This window comes from Enoplosus armatus, chromosome 11 (assembly GCF_043641665.1).
Source record: "Enoplosus armatus isolate fEnoArm2 chromosome 11, fEnoArm2.hap1, whole genome shotgun sequence".
Lineage (NCBI taxonomy): Eukaryota > Metazoa > Chordata > Actinopteri > Centrarchiformes > Enoplosidae > Enoplosus > Enoplosus armatus.
The window spans coordinates 3,639,409-3,660,686 of record NC_092190.1 but is presented as its reverse complement, the minus strand read 5'-3'; the positions used below and the strand labels follow the sequence as shown (position 1 = coordinate 3,660,686).

The 21,278-nt window shown below is 42.0% G+C and overlaps 1 protein-coding gene across 1 annotated transcript; it reads left to right on the top strand.

The window, feature by feature from the left end:
• Positions 1-5,317: 5,317 nt before the first annotated feature.
• Positions 5,318-15,880, top strand: prkag3b (protein kinase, AMP-activated, gamma 3b non-catalytic subunit). Its single transcript, XM_070915357.1, has 14 exons — positions 5,318-5,335; positions 7,417-7,486; positions 7,898-8,004; positions 8,129-8,210; positions 10,243-10,301; positions 10,424-10,469; positions 10,612-10,663; positions 11,118-11,244; positions 11,634-11,799; positions 12,057-12,094; positions 12,428-12,574; positions 13,139-13,232; positions 13,940-14,038; positions 15,477-15,880. The coding sequence occupies exons 1-13, from the start codon at positions 5,318-5,320 to the stop codon at positions 14,002-14,004; spliced, it is 1,071 nt and encodes a 356-aa protein (XP_070771458.1). The 3' UTR covers positions 14,005-14,038; positions 15,477-15,880.
• The last annotated feature ends 5,398 nt before the right edge of the window (positions 15,881-21,278 follow it).

The following is a 21,278-nucleotide window of genomic DNA, read 5'->3' as shown; positions in this document are numbered from 1 at the left end:
TACTAATGGGATTGTGCAGAAAATGGTGGCTCATCCTTTCTAGTCTTGAGGGAAGCCCACATTACTGCAACACCAGTGAAAATATAACACTTAAAGTACCATAGCAGTTTTTTAATGTTTTAGCCCATTTACTGCAAATCAATAATATGCCAACCATTTTCCAACTGTAGGTCAAATGTATTCTGATCTATTCTGAGCAGCCACTGATCTCCTTGATTTTCTTTGCTGTATTAAAATCCATCGTCCTGCAGAGACTTGAAACATGCTGGAGACACATAATTCATCACAGGGAGCTTCATGTCTGCTGAATTTGTCAAATTCACATTGTCATATAGTAATGCAGTGCAGACATGACATTCATTTCAGTAAGATCACGGCATAGACACAGCGGAGAACCGTACGCAAGAAGCTCTCCACGAAGAAAGTACAGCCAAAAAGTTTAACGCGGCTCAACTTCTCAGTGCAGCGTCATCCTGCATGCCGATGCATTGGCCAATCAAGAACGGGCTAGCTCCACGCCTGGTAGATACTTTGAAAGAAGAACTGCGTTATTCTGCTGACAGAGAGTGAAATGGTTGTCGACGTGACGACGTTTCGGAGTTTTCCCGTAGTATTACAATCCGCTGTGTTTGGATATGTATTAAAACTCATGGATGTATTACTCAAACTGGATGGTACTTCATCTTCTCCCCGCCACCTGTAGTCAGCAGGTAAACACAGAACCTTGTGCTTTTTAAACGCTGTGCCATTTTCAGTGAACGCCTGCTTCGGACTGTCACAGTCCCGCCTGCCTACACACATTGGTCCTCACTGGCCTTTTGTACTAAACTTAAGCTGTGACCAAGACATACTGGACTTCCTCACAACCTACACCGCTAAGCAACGTTAGGAATATAAGTGAAAATAAAACTGCAAAGCCAACTCCACCGTGGCCCAAAGTTGTTAAGGTGTGAAATAATGACACAATACTGTGATTTCTCTAATGTCTTAAATCTAAGACTGGTGATCTGATCCCACAAGTGTCACATTCCTAGCCGAATGAAGTCTTTGTGTGCAAATAGTGAGGCGAAGAAAAAAGGAAGGGACGTGGAGCTGGAGCTTATTTCAGACATCTTTAAAGTGTCAGTACTTGATTTTATTTTCACTGGTTGATGGTGTTACTGGTGTGTTTCACAAAACCTCATTTTGATTTACGATGTTGACTTATAGTATGTTAGAGATACTTGAAGATGAAACTTTGGTTACTCGGTTTGATGCATGTTGGTGGACCCAGAAAAAGGTAAACGTTATCAACGACATTTCTATTAGTAGTAATTTAACTCGTTCTCGTAACGGCAACCAAATTTGACATTTAAAAAGGGCTTTCTGTGTGACGACGACGTCACTCAAATTATAGTATGTATTTCGTGAAAGCAGCCAAATTTGGTTTGGTGTCCAGCGTTTGCTGTTTGAGTGGAACCAGTTTAAGATTTCTTATGTATCCTCAGGAAAAAAAAAAAGTATCTTATTTCAAAAATCTAAATCTGCTGTGAGGACACTTTCAGAAAAGTAACATAGGACTACTTGAAGTTGAAAATGTTTGGATATACTCTCTCTTAAAGCCAACAACAAACTGACAGCTGGTTGTAGATGAGGAAAGTGTAGCTGTCACATGAAAACATCTACGTCATCTTGACCTCAGTCTTACCTGCGTGAAGATTTGAAATCCTCCAAACAAAGTCATTATGACGTCCTGTTTTATATCCTAGTGGACATTATCTGCAAAGTCATTCCTGCTGTCAGAAGTCACGAGACAAGGTGTGGAAGCTAACCTGTTTTACAGATGAGTTTTATCATGCAATTTACTAACAGATGCCAAACTGCTGTGCAGTGTCAGTATGTAGCAGACGAGCTTTTTTTTTTTTAATTAACATGGGATAGGAGGAGAAATAAGAATATATAAATGCAGTAATTTTGACATAGGTCATTGCATTTAGACTAAATAGGATGTGATGTGGAAGCACAAAGTTGCGTCTGGAAGCCTTTCCCTGGTGTGCAGAGTCTTCATGGAAGTACTCAAAGCAGACACTAACGGCCCATTCACACAGAGAAGCATCGCTGAGGAGAAGTGCTTTTAAATTCCCCGTATTTCAAGTAGAGTTATTGTTTAACCCTTTTATCACTTTGTGTAATAATTGATAACTGTTAAAAGTAACTGTCTATATAATTTCAGAAAATGGAAGGAGAAAAAAAAGGCCATCTAGGTCCCCCAGTGTCCGAGAGGACGTCTTCAAAGTGCCTGCTGCGTCCCATTAGCAGTCCGCTTCAGTTACAGAAGCACACAATGATATAAAAACAGAAAATAAAAACAATCCTCAAATATGAGAAGCTGGTACCAATGAATGTTTAACATTTTTGCTTGATAAATGACAAACAATTAACCAGTTGTTTCTAATCTCCCGTCTCCTACAGAAGCGTCTTCAGTTCAGTTTACATTTCTCTGTCTGAAATGGGCCTTACGCAGTATTAGCCGAGCACCTCACGTCCACCGTAAGGAACATGAAGTCGGCATCAACAGGCTATTACAGGGGGTTTTGTATGTTTTTGCTTATTCACGAAATGACATATTGAATATATTACTTATATTAAAACCTGTCCCATTGTGCAGTTATCTAGAATTATAAGCTAAATGAGCTAAAACATGCAAAACCACCCTGTAGACATTCAACACAGCTCATGATCTGTGAAGCTGCTCTCAAATAATGACTCTCAGAGGGTTCCACGGCCCTTGAGGCAGTTTATAAATTAGCTCCTAAACTTTCAATTCTTTTTGGGGGAAAATCATTCATACTTTGACAGAAGTTACATTTAGCCAATTTATATAAAGCCACGCCGCCGTCAGGTTTGGTGGCTGCATTTCAGAGGTTATATATATATATTTATATATACCAAGTTGAATAATAACACTGCGTTTGAGGTTGTTTTTGACAGTAAGCGGAGATTATACAATTTTTTACTAACTTGAAAACTGTTAAATGTTCATGTTAAAGGGCTGTATGACTTGCTCAGGATGACAATTTCAAAATAAAAGTTATTTGTGGTACAAGTCTCATGATTGGGTCTTTATCTGAATGTTTGAACTAATTATCTTCAGTTTTACAGTGTTTTGCCGTTAAATGGGGGCTATGTTCAGGACACAGTCGGTTCTCCTGAATTTCAGGCAGAAAAGGGGGCTTTATTATCTGCAGCCATTTTATTATTGTTTAATTCAAAGCAAATGTACGTAATGCCTTACTGTGACATGTAAGTAAGACAGTTTATTAAAATATGTGTAGTAAAAATGTCTGACCATTTAAAGCAGTTTACATCTGTTTAAAATACACACACATACTGTACATGCATACATGCATGCACACACACACACACACTCCATGCTATTAGGAGAATTGTAAGACGCCCTGTGAGTGAAGACACAGAAACCAGGTTGTGGTATTTTGAATGTGTGTCAGGACTCTGTAAGCAGTTAAACTATTAATATCTGAGTTCCTCTCTAACCAGCAGCGACGGGCCCATTCAGATAACATGCATGTATTATTAGAGAGACACTGTCCAATTGTTTTACACCAGAAATATAACTTGGAAACCGGTTTGAGAAAACTTCCTAAAGTTCTGGCTCTCCTGGAATGAGTTTAGTAAAGTGGTGAATTAATGCAGAGTTTAACCCGCAGGTTTCACCGCCAACGTGTACAAGCGAATTGCGGGGATTTTGCTGAGCTCGGCGTATTGTTTAAATAACTTGCATAGTTCACTTTTTAATTCTGCACTCAGCTTTGACTTGACAGGTGATGTTCTGTTGGAGTTAAAGGGGTCATTTAAACGAGGTAATGTAAGCGTTGATTACATGTTTGTTTTCAGTATTTTAGTGAATTTGAAGGCTGCATGTTAACTCACAACTATGTGCAAAGGAGGGGAGAGTCTCCTCGAGTCCTTCTGTGTGTCTATAAATAGTTTGACATGTAATGGCCCTATGAAACTTGAACGTCTCCCACGGTAGGACGGGCAAAGCCTTAAAGCTGCACTGGTCCAATTTTTTTTTTTGTTTTTCTTTTAAACAATGGATCAAATGACTGTGTGATGTGGAAGTTGTCACTTATTGTGACACACACACACACACACAGAATTATCACCTGACTCTGCAGGACATTTCAGCATCTCTCACCTCATTGTTTTGGTTTTGCAACCTACAACTTTGCTGTTTTGGTTCACTCTCACAACACAAAATAAAACACAACCCATAATGAATGCCAATGCCGCTCTGTGTCTGCTTGACGTGTACGTTGGCAGAGAAGGCACTGCTGATGGCTGTACGGTACCTCCCATGTGTTTTGGGAGACTCCCTCATAATTAGATGTTATTGCAGAGAGAGAACCAGGAGCTGCTGTGAGGTGATGACAGTGGAGCTGTTGCTGTTCTAGTAGTTTTGCAAAACACCTTTTGCAACATCTATTGAAACAAACTGTGGCAGGCAGAGCTTGCTGTAGATTAGAAATGTGTTCCTGTCACATCAATTATTGAGACTGCACAGTAGCTACGTGTCATGCATGTATTACATGACTACAGACTGCACATACTTCACATTATTGTAATATCGTATTACCATTCTCCAATGCAAATCATCAGCGTTTGGATTAACTGGGGCTCAGTTCATCCATCTCAGCTGATCAGACTTTATTGGTGGTCCGGCTCTGTCTTTCCCACCATCAGAAGATTAAAGTGACAGGGATGAGGTTTGTGCTCTGAGGTCTTTCTGGTCTTTGTTTTTCCTCTTAAAACGTTGACGATGCTGCCTCCAGAGGTTTTCACCAAAGGATGATAAAGCAGCACTTGTAATGGCTGTCGCCACAGGAACATCTGTCTTTCTGTCTTTAGCCTCCCCGACTCTCTTGTACATGTTTCCCCTCCCACTCTCTCTCTCTCTCTCTCTCTCTCTCTCTCTCTCTCTCTCGCTCTGTGTGAATGCCACAGGCCTCTCACCCCTCAGTCCAGATTTAGACCTTAGTCTTTCCCAGACATTCAGACCCAGCTGACCGAAGCTGGCCGGTAGTGCACTGATCCCTTTGTCTCCCTCGTCTTTTGCATCCAATACCTCCTTCTTTCCCTCCTCTCCTTCTCTGCTCCTTCTTCACCATGCCTGGACTCGTTCACCACCTCTCTGTCTGACATGGTAGCAGGACCTGCCAGATGTCTGAGTTGGACAGCTGGTCGAGGGTTGTAGTCCAGGGTTTCGCCAGTCGGTCTGGTTCCACAGAAGCAGACCTCCTGCTCCTCTTCCCCAGCCATGGAGCCTCTTGCGAAGGTAAGCCGCTCTGCTGACTCATCCTCACCCCCCCCCCCGTCTGATCTGTCCACTTCTGCTGGACGTCTGTTTGTGTTGGTTACCAAAACGTGTGTGTTGGTGTGTGTTTGGACACGACTTTGTAACTGAGAGGCTGCAAAGAAAAAAACACCAGGGCTACTTTTACATTGCAGGTCTCAAAGCCACGTTCCTTTCACCTTAAGCAATTTTGTTTTTGCATCACCTGTTTATATTTACCTTTTTAAAGTGAAGCACATTTACAACCTGCATGCATGTTTACATGAAGTAACTCCACAAATGCTGAAATGGTGAGCAGGGATGGAAACCTGGGTCGGGAGGTGAAAGGTTAGGCTAGTTCAGACAGTAATGGGGCTCTTAATTTAATACTTGTGACATAAAGCCAACAGTGACACAAAATCCAAGGAACCATTACAGCAGCAGCTGCTAACGGGGCTGCTATTAATACTTTTGATCCAATTCACTCTCTTTCTTGATTTATGTTAAGCTAATCAGTGATACAGACGATGTTTGTTTATTGCCAAACACCAAGTTTAAGAATGTATCTCTCAGTTACAATTTGAAAGCACACCAGAGACATTTAACCATTTAATCACCAAGTAAATATCAGGAAATTGACTTGATGGTCCTGAAACACGATCCTGATGAAAGTACTTAGTTGTGGAAACATTGGTCCCATAGAACGTGGCATTATTTGCATTGAGGCTATACAAGCAGATGGTGACTTACCTTTAAAGGTAAACGTGGATAAAAAAATGACACAGCACTTGTTGCGTAGGGATATATACGCCGCAAAGTGACAATGCAGATATAAGACACAGTACATAGACAGTCCATCCATCTCACCCAGTCAATCACTCCCCAAGTTCATTGGTGGCAGCAGAGCTGTTGCCACTTCCTCCAGCTCTTTCAGGGCATCTCGAGTAGCTCCTCTGCATGCTGGAAGATGTAGTCCTTTCAGGGTATCATAGGTTTTTGTCTTCTAGTAAGTTGTACTAACTATACCTTCAAAAGGGAGGTGCCCAAGGGATGACATGGCATCCATACTACGGGCTGTATTACAACAAGAGTTTACGGCCATGCTAGTGGCTCTGTGAGGCTATGCTTTGAGGTAAATGCTAACGTCAGCATGCTAACATTCTGGTGTTAAACAGATATGTCCACGCCATTTAAAATGAGAATTCGACCTGATGGTGGCGCTAGATGAACAGTCCGGGTATCACCAAAGTTACTACAATTTACCTCTTCGTCAGTTGTGGCGAACTGCTGAAGAATGCTTCCTTCCCTCAATGCTGACGTCCACCAGCAGGTTCTCGGCTTTCTGCCATGACATGCATCAGCCAACCTGCGGACACTTACAGCTGCTTCTACAACAAACGTATTCAACACAGTCTGTTCCTACTACATATCCTCAACGTCTGGCAGACGACACTTGTTTAGCTGCAAGTGAGAAATCACTGAAGACCAAGGACAGGGGTTCCCAGCAAACTCCTAGGGTACATCTGGACTTGCCTGGCCTGTCCAGCGCAAACGCTCCAACGGATTTCCTCTGCAACAAACTATCACCTCGAGGTGGTCTTGTCATTGACAAAGAAAAACTCCAAAGTCTCCATTACGGAAATGGTCTTATGATCAAATTCTAAAAGAATACTCCCAACATTTTGCCTTTGCATTGACTGTCTTTCTGAGAGTTAAATAATACAATAAATATCCATTTCTTTTTGGGGGGGGTTTAGCCCAAAAAGACTCGAATAGAAAACAAGACACTTTGGTTTAAGGAGCAGTTAGTTTACCCATCGAAGCTTGACCAACAACAGCTGAACCCAGTGACTGCACGCAGCCTCTCAGAAGTCACCTTTGTACGTGATTAGCTTGCTAGCTAACAAGATACAGTCTGGCATCAAACCACAGCATCAGTCAGATAGATCAGCGAGGAGGTGATCAGGTATCACTCAGAAACACACAGAAATGAACCGCGACTGCTCAAATCTCCATCACGGAGCCGAAGACCTTCATGGCCACAAAATATGGATAGTAAAGTGTTGATGTGCTTCCTCTGCCAGGTCCCGTTATTTGAGATGGCCCAGGAGGAGGAGGATGAGGACGAGGACGTTCTCTCAATGAAGGGCAGAGGTAAAGAAGGGAAGGTTACTTTGTGTGACTTGTTCGAAGATAGTTACTGTTCCTGTGCTACTACTACTTCTACAGCCTCTACTACACCTACTATTCTGCAGAATATGCTGCATGTGTACAGAAAAGGAAACTGATCATAAATAGTCAGGCATTGACCAGGTTGTCACAGCCACTGGGCTTAATGGCAGCTGTGACAACATGCAACCTGACTTGATTATGACAACCGCATGCTGAGGTCCGTATCAAACACGAATACCCACCGTTTTATCATGATTTTTGCAAAAACAGGTTGTCGATATTTGGTTTTAACATCTCACATCTCTTGGCACTAGTGGAAATTGTTTGTTTGTTTTTTTTTCAATTCTATATGTGGCTGTAAACATGCAACACATGCTCTTGCGCCCCCTGCAGATGCAGACCCTGACACATTTATATACATGAACTTCATGAAGAGTCACTGTTGCTATGATGCCATCCCCACCAGCTCAAAACTGGTCATTTTTGACACAACACTACAGGTATAGGACGCTTTTCTTTTTTTTTTTCTTTCTTTTTTTTTAATACAAATTCCCTCTTTTTGCAAAAAGTGCCTGACAAATTCGGGTTGTAATTATTGAAAAATCTCGTGTGTGTTCATGTCAGGTGAAGAAGGCTTTCTTTGCTCTGGTGGCTAACGGCGTGAGGGCAGCACCACTGTGGGACAACAAGCTTAAGTGTTTCGTGGGTGAGCTATAACACGTCCATCAGCCTGGGTGAATCTGTCTATATCCGTGTCTCTCTTGCATACACACATTAGAGGTGTTCAGAAAACGAATGATCTGACGGTACTGAATCATCATTGTCACTGGTATTTGAGCTCTCCTCACTGTTCACTGGAAAACAGGGAAAGTCACAATATAATCAGGATCCGATTACTTTGTCTGAGGTGAAACATTTTGAGCATCTTGAGCAACCTTATTTTCAATATTTATAATAGCATCATTCTCATTAGTTTCATTAGAGGGAATCTGTCAGGCTCCGGCCAAGATATACAAACCAGTCAGTTTGCTAGCTTTGAACAAAGCCAATTTAACCTAGCGATCTAAACCATGTACATTATTTATTATAATGAAATAATGATAACTCGTATAATATAATCCTCCTTGCCTTCTTCCTGTTTCAACTCCACGAGATGGCTCAGTGTCATCATGCAAGTGTTTAAAAATATCTAACTACCTTATCTTTTTCTTTCAAAATGATTAGCCAGGCTAAAACAGCTGGAAGTTGTGAATAAAATACAGAAGAAAATCAACTCAATCGATCGGATCAAATAAGACGTAAACAAGAATAACGATGCAGCATTCAGTGCCAGTACTGAGGTTCCACAACCCAGCATTTGATAGGTGTGTGACCTACATTGGATTCCTACCCACAGTTTTGAAGCGCAGATGTGAGGGTTCAGGTTTCCTTCCCATAGATAAGTGGTTTCAAGTGGTCCCGTCCCAGTTGGCGCGCTAACATTTAGAGGAAAGCAGGTCAACTACAAGACATTTGTGTTGCATCGCGAAGCGCGTCACCTCAGTGAACACAGCGAGCTGATCATCATGACGCTCGGACCAGGTCGGTGGGTGTTGATTTTCTGCTTGGAACTGAAGTGCATGTCCATCAGCCTGGGAGAACTGACATACTGATATAGCTGTATACCAAAGATTAAAACCAGACTTTCAGACTGACGTTATAATGCTTCGTACACGGAGAGAAAAAAAAAAAGTTGCATGTACAAAAAGTGAAGATTTGTATTTGTGGCTTTTAGATCTTCACCACTAGTGGGCGCCAGCACAAAGTTTGGCCTGAGGGTGATGCCAGAGTAAAGGTTATGTTGAGGATTTATCACTGTATAGGGGCCATTGTAAGAGCTCTCAGATTCAGATTGTCAGGCTCAGCTCTACATCGTCAGAGTTGGCGCCGTTTTAAAATAGACTTGTGTCAACCTACGCTGTACTTGGCTCAGCTTTGAGCTTCTTGTATTAGCGTGCTGGCAGGCCAGCAGTGTCACAGTTAGCACGCTAACATACGCGTAAGCACGCTAACGTTACCGCTAGCTTTAGGACTGTCCCCAAAAACGTTAACAGTGCAAAGCGCTAACATGCTCACAATGGCAACGCTAACATGCTGATGTTAAGCAGATATAATGCCTGTACCATGTCGACCATCTTTGTTTAGCATGTTAGCATGCTAGCATTTGCTGATTAGCAATAAAAACCAGTACAGCCACACAACAACTCGAAACTCTGAAGGTAAGAAAGTAAAGTGTATAAAACTAGCCAGATTGCTAGCTGCTTACATAACCTACAGCGTCTCCATTGGCCCTGCAGCTTTGGGAGTGACGCAGGCAGAAGAACTAACATCAAGGTTAAGAAATGGTATGGTCCACTTTAGGGGTGTCTGAAATCGTATTACAAGATTCTTCCAGGCATGAATATGGGAAATATATTGTAATATTTCCAATTACAGGTTGTTAAGCATATATAAATGTTTCAACCCCCTCCCAGCTGGTGGTTTTTTACTTCTTTTGGGGAGGTCCAAGTCTCAATTAGACCTCCCCAATCTCGTAATCGTAATTCGAACCATGACCATGATAACCCTCTTCTTCATGCAATAAAGAAGAAACTTTGGGGGATATAATTTACTGTTGTTGCTACTGACTACTGGTAAATCCATGTTAGATGTTTTCCAATGCGCCGTGTGTGTGTGTGTGTGTGTGTGTGTGTGTGCAGGTATGCTGACCATCACTGACTTCATCAACATTCTCCATCGTTATTACAAGTCTCCTCTGGTGAGCTGAATGGTATCTTTGGATTAAACATTCCTAGAGAATAAACGCATAAGGTCTCTCGGCCTGTGGCCGGACGGATAGATGAGAACCGTCACCGTCTGATCTGTTTGTTTTGTCTGCAGGTTCAGATCTATGAGCTGGAAGAACACAAGATAGAGACGTGGAGAGGTCTGTACAACACAGCCACATCCTTACATATGGCAGAAAGTGTTTAAAGGTTTAATTTGTTTAAAAACACACATTCTTTAACAACACCTACATTTGGTTTTGGTGGTTTGTTTTAATAAATTGTGTTTCTCTCTCTTGGCAGAGATCTATCTGCAGTACTCAAACAGACTGATCAGCATCACTCCTGAATGCAGGTGAAATCATTCATTTAAGTCAGGGTCACAGTTACTCTTCATCATTTCCAATGCAGTATACCATATTGCTGTAAGTATACCACCGCTGTTGTAATTGAGACATCTCTGGTGTCTGAGACGGATGGGATGTTTAAGTCTTCCTTTTTCATCTTCCTTTATTCCCCACCATTTTTATTTTTTACCAGTTCTTGTTCATTTAAATATTATATTAATGTTAACGAATTACATTCGTTTTTATGATATTTGTATATAGTCTTAAACATTTGGGCTGAAGCGCAACATCAACGGGCAGCTTCCCTGCTATCTATCAGCAGGATGCACTGAGCTGGTCTGAGCTGCATGAGCTCCAGTTGTAGAGTGACGGACAACAGAGCACCAAATCCACAATGTGTCTTGTTCTCCCATGTTACAATCCTCACGTGTGACTATTAGAGTCTTGATCGTGTCTCCTCAGTCTGTTCGATGCCATCTACTCCTTGTTGAAGAATAAAATACACCGGCTGCCGGTCATCGACCCGGCTTCAGGAAATGTCCTCCACATCCTCACTCACAAACGCATCCTCAAGTTCCTGCACATCTTTGTAAGACTTCTTCTTCCCTTTGCAACACTTCTCTGAAGGCATCAGAGAATTTTTGAAAGGCCACAGCTGGGAGCCTGTCACAAGGTTTTGAACTTGATTGATTCATATCCCTCCTGCTTACTGTACAACAAAATCCTGCTGAATGTCATTTCTTAATGACATTTAAAAGACAAATGCTCTAAAAATAAGATTAAAAAATGGGAGACGGGCTCCATCTGTGTCCTAGAAAAGGATCTCAATTTCACAGTAAAATATATGTTTCCTTGTATTCTGATTGGAGAACTGAATAACTGAGAGTGCAATTGTTGGTCTGTATGATTTCTATTAAATTATTTTCTATTTTGATTTGATTTTTAGATGTTATATGAGTTCTCTTTCCGCCCCTCCAGGGATCTATGATTCCTAAACCCAGATTCCTTCAAAAGCGGATCAGCGAAGTGGAGATCGGTACCTTCAAACAGATTGCGACAGTCCAGGAATCGGCCTCTGTCTATGACGCTCTGACCATTTTTGTAGAGAGGAGAGTGTCCGCTCTGCCTGTAGTCAATGAGGAAGGTAGTCTAACATCACACTGACATTTTGGGGGTTTAATCCACCTGGAAAAGGGTCATTTTGTTCATTTTATGCTAATTTATAGCCCTCTGCCTCTCGTTCAGGCCAGCAGCCAGTGTGGATGCCATTTTTTTATTGTGTGATTTCTTTCCAATGTTTTTCTGCATAATAGCTTACAGAAAACAAGTTGACCTACTGTATGTCTGCATGTTTTGTCTGTACCTGTATCTGTGGTCCACATCTCGCTGTGTCTCCTGTAGGTAAAGTCGTGGCACTGTACTCCAGGTTTGACGTCATTGTAAGTTAATTTTACACATCCTGCATCACTGCAACTTTGTTAGCTGAAACAACTGATTCCCTCAATTTTTTGTTGTTGTTGTTGTTCGGTTAACACTTATTAACATTTTTGTCTGGTTGACAATCTTTGTGGGTTAGCTTATGTTAGTACTAAAGTGACTGAAGCATGATGTAATATCTGTAGTTACAGTCACGAAATAGCTGTGATGCCTGTCAACATTAGATCTGACAAAATGGTGGATGTCGGTCAAACTGCAGCCGCTACTGAACTGTGGTCGCTACCAGCGACGGCATGTTCACCTGAAAGCAACCGCTCTTTCCTTCCATCGCTCAGAACCTCGCAGCCCAGAAAAACTACAACAACCTGAACATGACGATGCAGGAGGCCATCGCCTCCAGAGCCTGCTGTGTGGAGGGAGTCCTCAAGTGTTACCCTCACGAGACGCTGGAGACCATCATAGACCGCATCGCCAAGGCTGAGGTGACACAGGCACTGCTGTCTGACCGGCATGTCTTCATTAAATGTAGGATCAATAATATTCAGATATTGACTGGTTATAGTAAAGTTTGTAAAGATCACACTGAATGCTCACTCACAGCAGCTTCCCGTCAGTTTGAGCGTCTTTAGATTCAGTAATGTGATTCGTGACCAAGTGGTTTGTTTTGAAGGGAGAATTAGTGGCCACGAAAGTGTAAAGTTACAAGAAGGATTCAAATCATATCCTTCAGATTTGATTGGACCCCTTGGAAGTGGGCGTGGCTGAGTGGAGACAAAGCAATATGGAGCTGCAGAAGACTGTTGGCGTCTAATAAACTAGACCTCAACAAGGCTCTTTGAAAATGTATTATTCCAGTGTCTTTAAATCTCTCTGTCAGACTGTTGTAACGCCACAATGATTAAATGTAGTTTGTAAGCATTTTCATTTGTTGTGTAGAACTGTAACCTCTCTAGTTTCTCTTTCCTTTTCTCCTCACCTCCATTACCTTTTTATCTTGACTGGCTTTAGAAGCATAATAACCAAATCCTGTTGGGTTTTTCTGTCAGGTGCATCGCTTGGTGTTGGTTGACAGGGACGATGTGGTGAGAGGGATTGTCTCCCTATCTGACCTTCTACAAGCCCTGGTTCTCACTCCTGCAGGTATTGATGCTCTGTACTCCTAACTCACCACCCCTTCCATTCGTCCCTTGCTCTTTCTCTCAGTCCCCCCCCCGGTCATCTGCTCACTGTCGTCAAATCCTCGAAAGCTTCCTGCTGCTTCTGGCCATCTATGCTCCTTCTCCTCCTGTGATTTCGCTGATGTTCCCACCAGCCAAACCCTTCTTCATCTTCAACTTTTCATCCTCCTGAAGACAATGAGGGTTTTTCTTCTCTTCCTGTGAAAATTCTCTGGTATCAAACTTCCAATGGTTTTCATCCCTCTGAAATCTTCTTATCCTTTCAGCTAGACCCACCTTGTTACTCCTACCAAGAATAATTATTAACAAACACCCTTCAGGGCTTCTTCTGCGCAAAGATCAACCTCTGGAATCTTTTCTTAAACCTTGCTGTGACCAACTAACCATCTCTTCTAAAAAAATCTTCTGCTCCTTCAATATCAACCAACCACCTCATCTGGAACCTCGTGCTCCTACCAGTGTCCGCATATTTCCATAACACTCATTTGAAGCATCAAACAAAGTGTTCCCAGAGCCTGCTCTGATGCATCCTGCCCCCGCAAAACAAACAAAAGCCCTCTCGAAACCCCCAGCCGAAATCAACAAGCCACCTTTTGCTTTCACTATTGAATGCTTAATCTTCCAATCCAACTTCAAAACCAAAATCCTGTGATCCTACCTACCAACCAGGCAGTTTCCTTCTCCTCTACGGTCCTACAAAGTCCACCGTCTTCATGCTGCAGTTCCTCCTCTGAAACCACCAGCCACCTCTTAGCCAGCGTGTCCCAGGTAGGAAGCTGCCAGTCTGAGCTTGCATCTTCACTGTTGTGGTTCTTCTGTAGATTCTCCAAAAGGATGACATGAGGGGGGACTGGTACCCATGTAGTTATGGCATCTATCTTGACTGGTTTTCAATTCAACATATCTTAATGTAATATGTTACTTATTATATTTACCCCGATAAAGCAGCGAATCTCAAATCATACACCATCAAGGTGCCCACATGCTGTGCTATTCATTCCAATGTTGCACCTTCCTCTTGTTTAAGATTCTGTTGACATCTGGGGACTTGTTATCTGCTCCCAGAGCATCACATCACAATGTTTCTGTACTCTACTGTACACTAATTAATGTGATATTTAGTAGTGAGAGAGAGAGTCGAATCTGATTCCTTTCCTCCTTTAGTCATCTGATGATTCATGTCGAAACTGAATCTCCAGAGTCGACATTTAAGTGGCTTGTGTTTTGGGAATTTAAAAGGATGTCACAAAGGGTGGATTGATTTAATTTAGTCAATGCGTAGCCGCCTGTGTGGCTGTCTGGATGCTGCTTGGATAGACCTCTTCTAGCCTGACATGTCATGTCTCCCACCATTGGCTTTTTTTAAAAATCTTTTCTACATTATAAGATTTAATTAAATAATAAAAAAAAGTTCATTTCAGAAAACAGCAGTTGAGAAAACAAACTCACCATATTCAGTAGCTGTCAGTTCAAATGTCATTATTTTGGGGAACTTTTAGGACTTCTCATCCATGTTAGGCTTAAAACATGAGCTCAAGAGCAGCTACTGAATGGACCTTTACAAAAGTGAATAAACACGTTAGGCTGAAGACCTCACAAACCAAGCCTGCGTTATCACCCCTGACCTCTGTCAGCATGTCGTTACAGTATGCTGCATCCACATCATACCAGATTTACCCCAAATACAAGCAGCCTTCTTGGAGGAGCTATTTGTCGGTTGTGCAGCTTTGACATTTACCACTTGGTTTTCCTCCAGGGGTGGTTACATCTGTGATCCCTGACGTCGGTCAATTAGTTAATCAAAGGTTATGTTATGAGCAAGCTGCCAATAATTGATTTTAGGGCTGCTCAACAACGTAACCTTGTTATTCCGCTCCGGCTGTAAATACAATGTCATCCAGTTTTTCTGGTTCCTCTGATATGATGTGAACATGGCTTTGAGTTTCAGCCTTGATGAAACACTCATCAAGTAGCATTAGACTGTGTGCTGGAGTGCTTGTCTTCTGTCTACAAACGCCATAAGTAGCGTTGTGAATGCGCATAAGATTGTGTGAAAATACAGCTATACACATATTCTCACCTCCGTCACAAAAGCCAAATAACTTCAGGTTTGACTAAACATCGGTTAAAGTGAGGTTTTAGTCACATTGTGGTCACAAAAGTTCAAACGTTTTTTTGTTAATGTTCTCATTTCATCTTTTTCCAGATATTTGTCAGGACTGAGGAAAACAAGATGGAGACTGATCACAAAAAAAAAAAAACAAGACTACGAGGTGGAAAAGTAAACTAGAGGTCAGCAGAGCAGGATTGTGGCCGAGCAGCCACTGGATTCAATCCCAGTCCAGAGGAAGAAATATGAAAGGAGAAAGTAAGCATGGAAACCCTTTCACACTTGGTAAGGACTTATGATTTCCAGGTGAAGCTGCTCAGTGGTCGCCGATAGGCTGTGGCTGGAAAACAGCATCGAACTGATGACGCGCATCCAGAGACTTTTAAACTGACCTTGACTAAAGCATAAAGAGATCATTTTGACGGCTTTGATACCTGGAAACTGTCTTGTTGACACAAAGATATGATAACAGAAAAAGATGTTCTGTTTAATGGTTTGTACTTGACTTTCTGCTCTAAGAACGATTACTAATGAGTCATTCTTATATTGAAAATATTGTCATCACATTTTTGTATTTGCACTTATGCTCTTGTGGGAAAAAAAATAAAAAAAACGCTCTGCTTTGAAATGTACTGGTAACTACAACTACAATACTACTATATAATAATAATATAATAGCCTGGTAATATCTTGGTAATAATTAGTGGTTTCATTTGTGTAATAGGGTAATAATGGAGCAGAAACATGAGGGTAAAACCGGGTAATATAATCAAGACTACATAAGGTGCGATAAAGGGGGATTCTACTATATTGAAAAAGGGGGTAGTAATAGTAACATACTAAAACACGATATTAATTTTATGTTTTTGCAATAATCATAGGTAACTATCTGTATATCGCCCTCACCATTACATGAGGATTACTGTTACATGTGCATTTTAAATGGTGTCTCAGTTCCTTTTAATACTTTAAACTTTAAACACCAAGGTCAGAGGTCGGTTCCTGGAAACGCAGATGGAGGCTTCAGTGTAACAAAAATGCAGAAATAGAAATGGAAAACACGTTTCGTTTTGAAGTCGTCTTTGAGATTCAGAACAGCTTAAAAGCACATTCAATATGTCGTCGTTCCCCCTGACTTTATGTTGACGAGTCAAAATGCGATTAAAATACATTGAATTAGCATTTAGTTTGGTGAGAAATGAAGTTCAGACGTGTCTAATGTGACCGGGCGAGCTGATCTACAGACAGCTGATGTGACGAGTGTGAGCCTGACAGGGTGTGACTGCTCTGTTTACCAGGGGAGGATTTGTTAACTCTCCCAGTTTCATACATCCTGGTCACATGATAACCAGTCCACACACACACACACACACACACACACACACACACCATGGATGTCCCTCCATATGTGACCTAAGGCAGGCTGTAGATGATAACTGATTAATATTATGGTTATTCACAGGCAATGATAAGAAATAATAACAATCAATACTGCTGCTACCACCAACAGTACATCAGATTACTGCTATTGCTGCTTCTTCTATTATGGCAGCTGCTACTAACACCACACTACTGCTACCAGTGATACTTCTATAGTAGTGTAATATCAAATATAAGAAGATATCAAATCTGACAAAACAATGAAAAGTAATACCATTCAAAAGAAACTAGCTTTAGAGACTCTGCAGCTCTTGAGCTTTCCAGCAGGTGATCAAAGAAACATCAATCCGGAGGCGGCCATGCATCAGCCACATGCTCCCTCTGCTTTACAACTTCATCCTCTGAACAAACAGTTCAGCCACCAATCGCTTGTTCAGGCTGCTACTCAACTCTCAACCTCTAACTCCCCGACTCTGTCTGAGACAACACATGCCGACAGGATGCAGCGGTGCGTGTCCAGCCGCCGGACCTGACGAGTGACCCCGACTTCTGACCGCAGTGATGGATCCCAAACTGAGGTAGGAGACCAGCTCTGCCCTTTAGTTTCCAGAGACTAGGACTAAGCTCCGGAGTCTTTCAAAGGTTTTTAGGTCTTTCAGGTTCACACTGTGTACATAGCTTTAGTGACCTGTGAGGTTGTGTTCAGATAGACGACAGCAAAGTGTCCTCCTTATTCATTTCGCTGTGTTGGCACAGCGGAGGCTTGGAAAAGAAAACAAAACAGGATCATCCGTCAAAACAGTTGAACCTGGCTCAACTTTTCCTGCGACCGAAAGCAACGTCATCCGGCAGTGCACCACATTGACCAATGAAATACATGCACATTGCTGGTCGATTTACTTTGTAATGTGCGAAAGGTAATTCAGCTGTTTACCTCATGATCAACGAGACAGAGGACAACATGGTGATTGCCGTCATGGTAACTTTCCAGCGTTCGTAAATTAATCAATGAAACAGCAGTTGCAGCATGTTAGTATCTGATGAGCCTCAAAGCTCGTAGATGTATTACTAAACTCAACTGGACTTCCTGGGTCGTACTCCGTTGTACTCACCGGGACCCAACACCTCACACAGTGCTATGACATAAATCATTCTGCAAGGCTCTAATTATCAAGACTGTCCTCGCCTGAAAAAGCAGTTCCCCTCCTCTGAGAAATGTGTTTTTCTTGTTGTTGCTTCACTTGACCTTCACTGTGCCGAATGATGCACGTGCAGAGTTTGATACCTGCAGCCTGTTTTCACTCATCTGCTGAAGAGGGAAAGTTTCTTTTTTTTTTTTTTTAACGCGCGTACGAACAAGATGATTTTGCGGCATCGCAGCTACTTTGGAAGCCAACCGTGGTCCAGTGTGCAACTGTGTGAGGTGTTGAAGCCTCTGGGAATAGACTCTTCAGTGACTGACGGAGTAGATGTAACTTTAAGAACTGTTTTGTGGAAAAATCACCAGACCCGTTATTATTCAAAAGCGGAGTATTTTTTTATTTGTCTTAAAACATGCCTGGACGGGATCTTTTAATACGACTCGTCTTCACACTTCTCCGGCAAGCATCATCTGGTGGTTGTGTGAATAATTAGCTATTGTCAGGCAAAGACAGAGGTGATTGTCCTACGGCACCACAAGAGGTGTCTATACAATTTCCCCCCGGGGATCAATAAAGTATTTCTGATTCTGATTCTGATTCTGTGGTTCTCTCTTGTGCACATCTTAATTAACAGGCTACGTAACAACTCGTGTTTTATTGCCGTAGCCACAACATGTGGGTGTAGCGATGTAGCGTGTTGGAGTCTGAGTGAGCAGTCGAAGAGCTGGTGACCCACACATCAGTACTGTGTACGTATAGACACCGATGGAGAGCTAAAGTTGCTGCCAGCAGCCCGCTAAAATACCCAAATGGGTCATTAATGACAAACAACCTGTTTTTTAGTTTATGTCGATCTGTTCTGTGATCACAAAGAGCTCAAAAAGTTCAAGAAGAAACGGCTGAATGTGAGCATTGTTTCCAGACTACAACGTGACTTCCATCCATGATCAATAACAAGAAGGGCCACAGGAAACTAGGACAGTAGACAATATGTCCTTCACCACAATATGACATGGAAATAGAGATTTGTCTTGTGAAAGTGTTTCTCTGCTAATCATGGCAGCAGATTTGTCCATCATATTCCTCCCTTTTCTGCCTGACGTTGTTTACGATGGATAAAAGTCCAGTTTCAGTCTCAACGAGAGGTCATCTACTGCCCGTCTTCATGTTTGCATCCTCTTTATGACCACCAGAGAAGACGAAGAAAGCCTTGGAGCAGAGTGCGGCATGGCCTGGTGGCTCCACACTGTTGCACGCTTCATTACTGTGAACATGGTAGTTTATTTTGTTTCAATCCCACATACTGCAGGAAACTATAGGGATGTACCAATCCAAATGCGTTAGAGTTAGGGCGAGAGAGACGTTAAGTACAGTATGAGGATGTGGAGATGAATTATATGCCAATATTCAATCAATTTGATGTGTCGAAGGCACAACAGTTGTATTGCCAATTAAAATTAAGTTAGAAAATACAACATTTGCCCGAATTAACGTGACTTGGAAGCAGTCACAAGTGCATTAGTACCCATATTAATCCATGGCTGAAAATAGTCCCCTGCATTTCCTGCTGTTTGAGTCATGTTTGCTCAAAGCTACAGTGCCCAGCTGTTTTAGGAAATAACCGAGCCCTTTAACCTGTATGTTTGTAGCCCGTTTTAAGTGTCTTCACAGGGAACCAATGGGCTTGTGTGCCAGAGACAGGAAGTGGAAGTTTTGAGGGACGGACTAATGCATTGTTGGTTTTTAGTCTTGTCGTGGGATTGTTTTTAAATAAGTAAAATATAGAGTATCATGAGACTAGTGTTGCCTCCTGTGTATGAATATTGCTCCATGCAGTAACACGCATAAAAAAAACTAACCGCAGATAAGCATCAGCTCACTCTATTTTGTTCTGCTGACATGCTCAACTTCAGTCATATTCTTCTACCCGGATATTTTCAGAAGTTTTCATCATCGCTCTGACCTGTAAAAACTGAACCGAAGGAGAAAACTCCACAGAGTTGAAATCCTCTTGCGCGAACGTTCTGGACGCGAAGGCAGTGTCAGACAGCAGTAACGAATACTGCTTTCTAAGATGTTTGAGTGACTCTTAAATGGAGCGAGAAGGGCAGGTCCCTGTACCTAAACCACAAACTAACAACACTGTAAAGAAAATGAGCCGCTGGAACCACAGCAAGTTAAACATGGGGAGAAATATGATCAAAATATTGTCTATAGAACGAGGAGGAGGGAGCTGAGCTGGACAGTCAGGTTTAATCCTCAAGTGCAGAGATACTAAAGGCTGAGACAGGATCAAGTTTGTTTATTTGGGCATGAGGAGGCGGGAGTGGAGAGCTTTTTCGTGAGGATTCCATAGGTCTTTATTTACAGTGCAGTCATGTCAAATGATAAAGGCTCTTCTAGTGGATGAAGGGCAGTAAAAGAATGAATGATGTTGAGCAGAGGGCTGACCGTATAATCCTGGAAATCAGCCAGAGCCATTAATCCTGGAAAACTGGTGATGATAGCATGCTGTTTTATTCAGCTCTGTCCAAGAGAGGGACGATGTCTTAGCCTGAGCAGAGACATGAGAAGGTGACCAACACTCTGACATCCTGAAGCAGAAAAGAAACCAGGTGTGAGTTGTTGGTTTTTAGTTGTAAACTGAAGGACCTGAACCTGATCCTCCCGGTGCCTGTTAGTAGAGAAAGAAAACCTCTCTGGACTTCGGCAGAATGGATGTTTCAGACAGTCCTGCGACCCAGCGGCGGTGAGCAGTTTAAAGCGTTTTTGTCTTGTCTAAATGACCTCTGTGTTAGATTTCAGTTAGGGATGTTTTCCTGTTTTGGAAACGGATGCTGGAGGAAGATTAAAACTGTGTGGGGGGGGGAAAAATGCTCTCAGATTAACTTCAATATTCATAAAGAAAATATCAGTATGCTTACAATTAACAAATTGTACGCACAAGGTCAGACAAATCTGGAACGATCATGGTCGGTCTATGGCACCTCTCACATTTAAAAGCAATTATTAATTTAGTCTTTATTCTGAAATGTCTTTTTGCAATAGTTAACTAAATTGACAGAGCTCCACAGGTCGCAACCCGAGTATTTTAACGCATTTCTTTTTATAAAAATGTTCTCTGAAGTCAAGATGTTTACTGCAACCACTCATAGTAACACAACCAGTTATCTGGCGAAGCGAGTTACATATATACACCTAACTCAGCAAGGTTTCTTACTTGTACCCGTCAAATAAAACCCAGAAAAACAAAAGTGATACATTAAGATACTGATTGTATATTGCCAGATATTGCTTTTGATGTGACCTGATAATTTAGTTAGGTCGGCATGGTGGTGGTGCAGTGGTTAGCACTGTCGCATGGGAGGTGGAGCAG

Excerpts from the sequence above, each read along its gene's own strand:
- prkag3b (XM_070915357.1), top strand. Across the intron at positions 8,211-10,242 it reads CAAGCTTAAGTGTTTCGTGG|GTATGCTGACCATCACTGAC; the intron begins GTGAGCTATAAC and ends GTGTGTGTGCAG. Across the intron at positions 13,233-13,939 it reads CCTGGTTCTCACTCCTGCAG|GCAGTTTCCTTCTCCTCTAC; the intron begins GTATTGATGCTC and ends CCTACCAACCAG.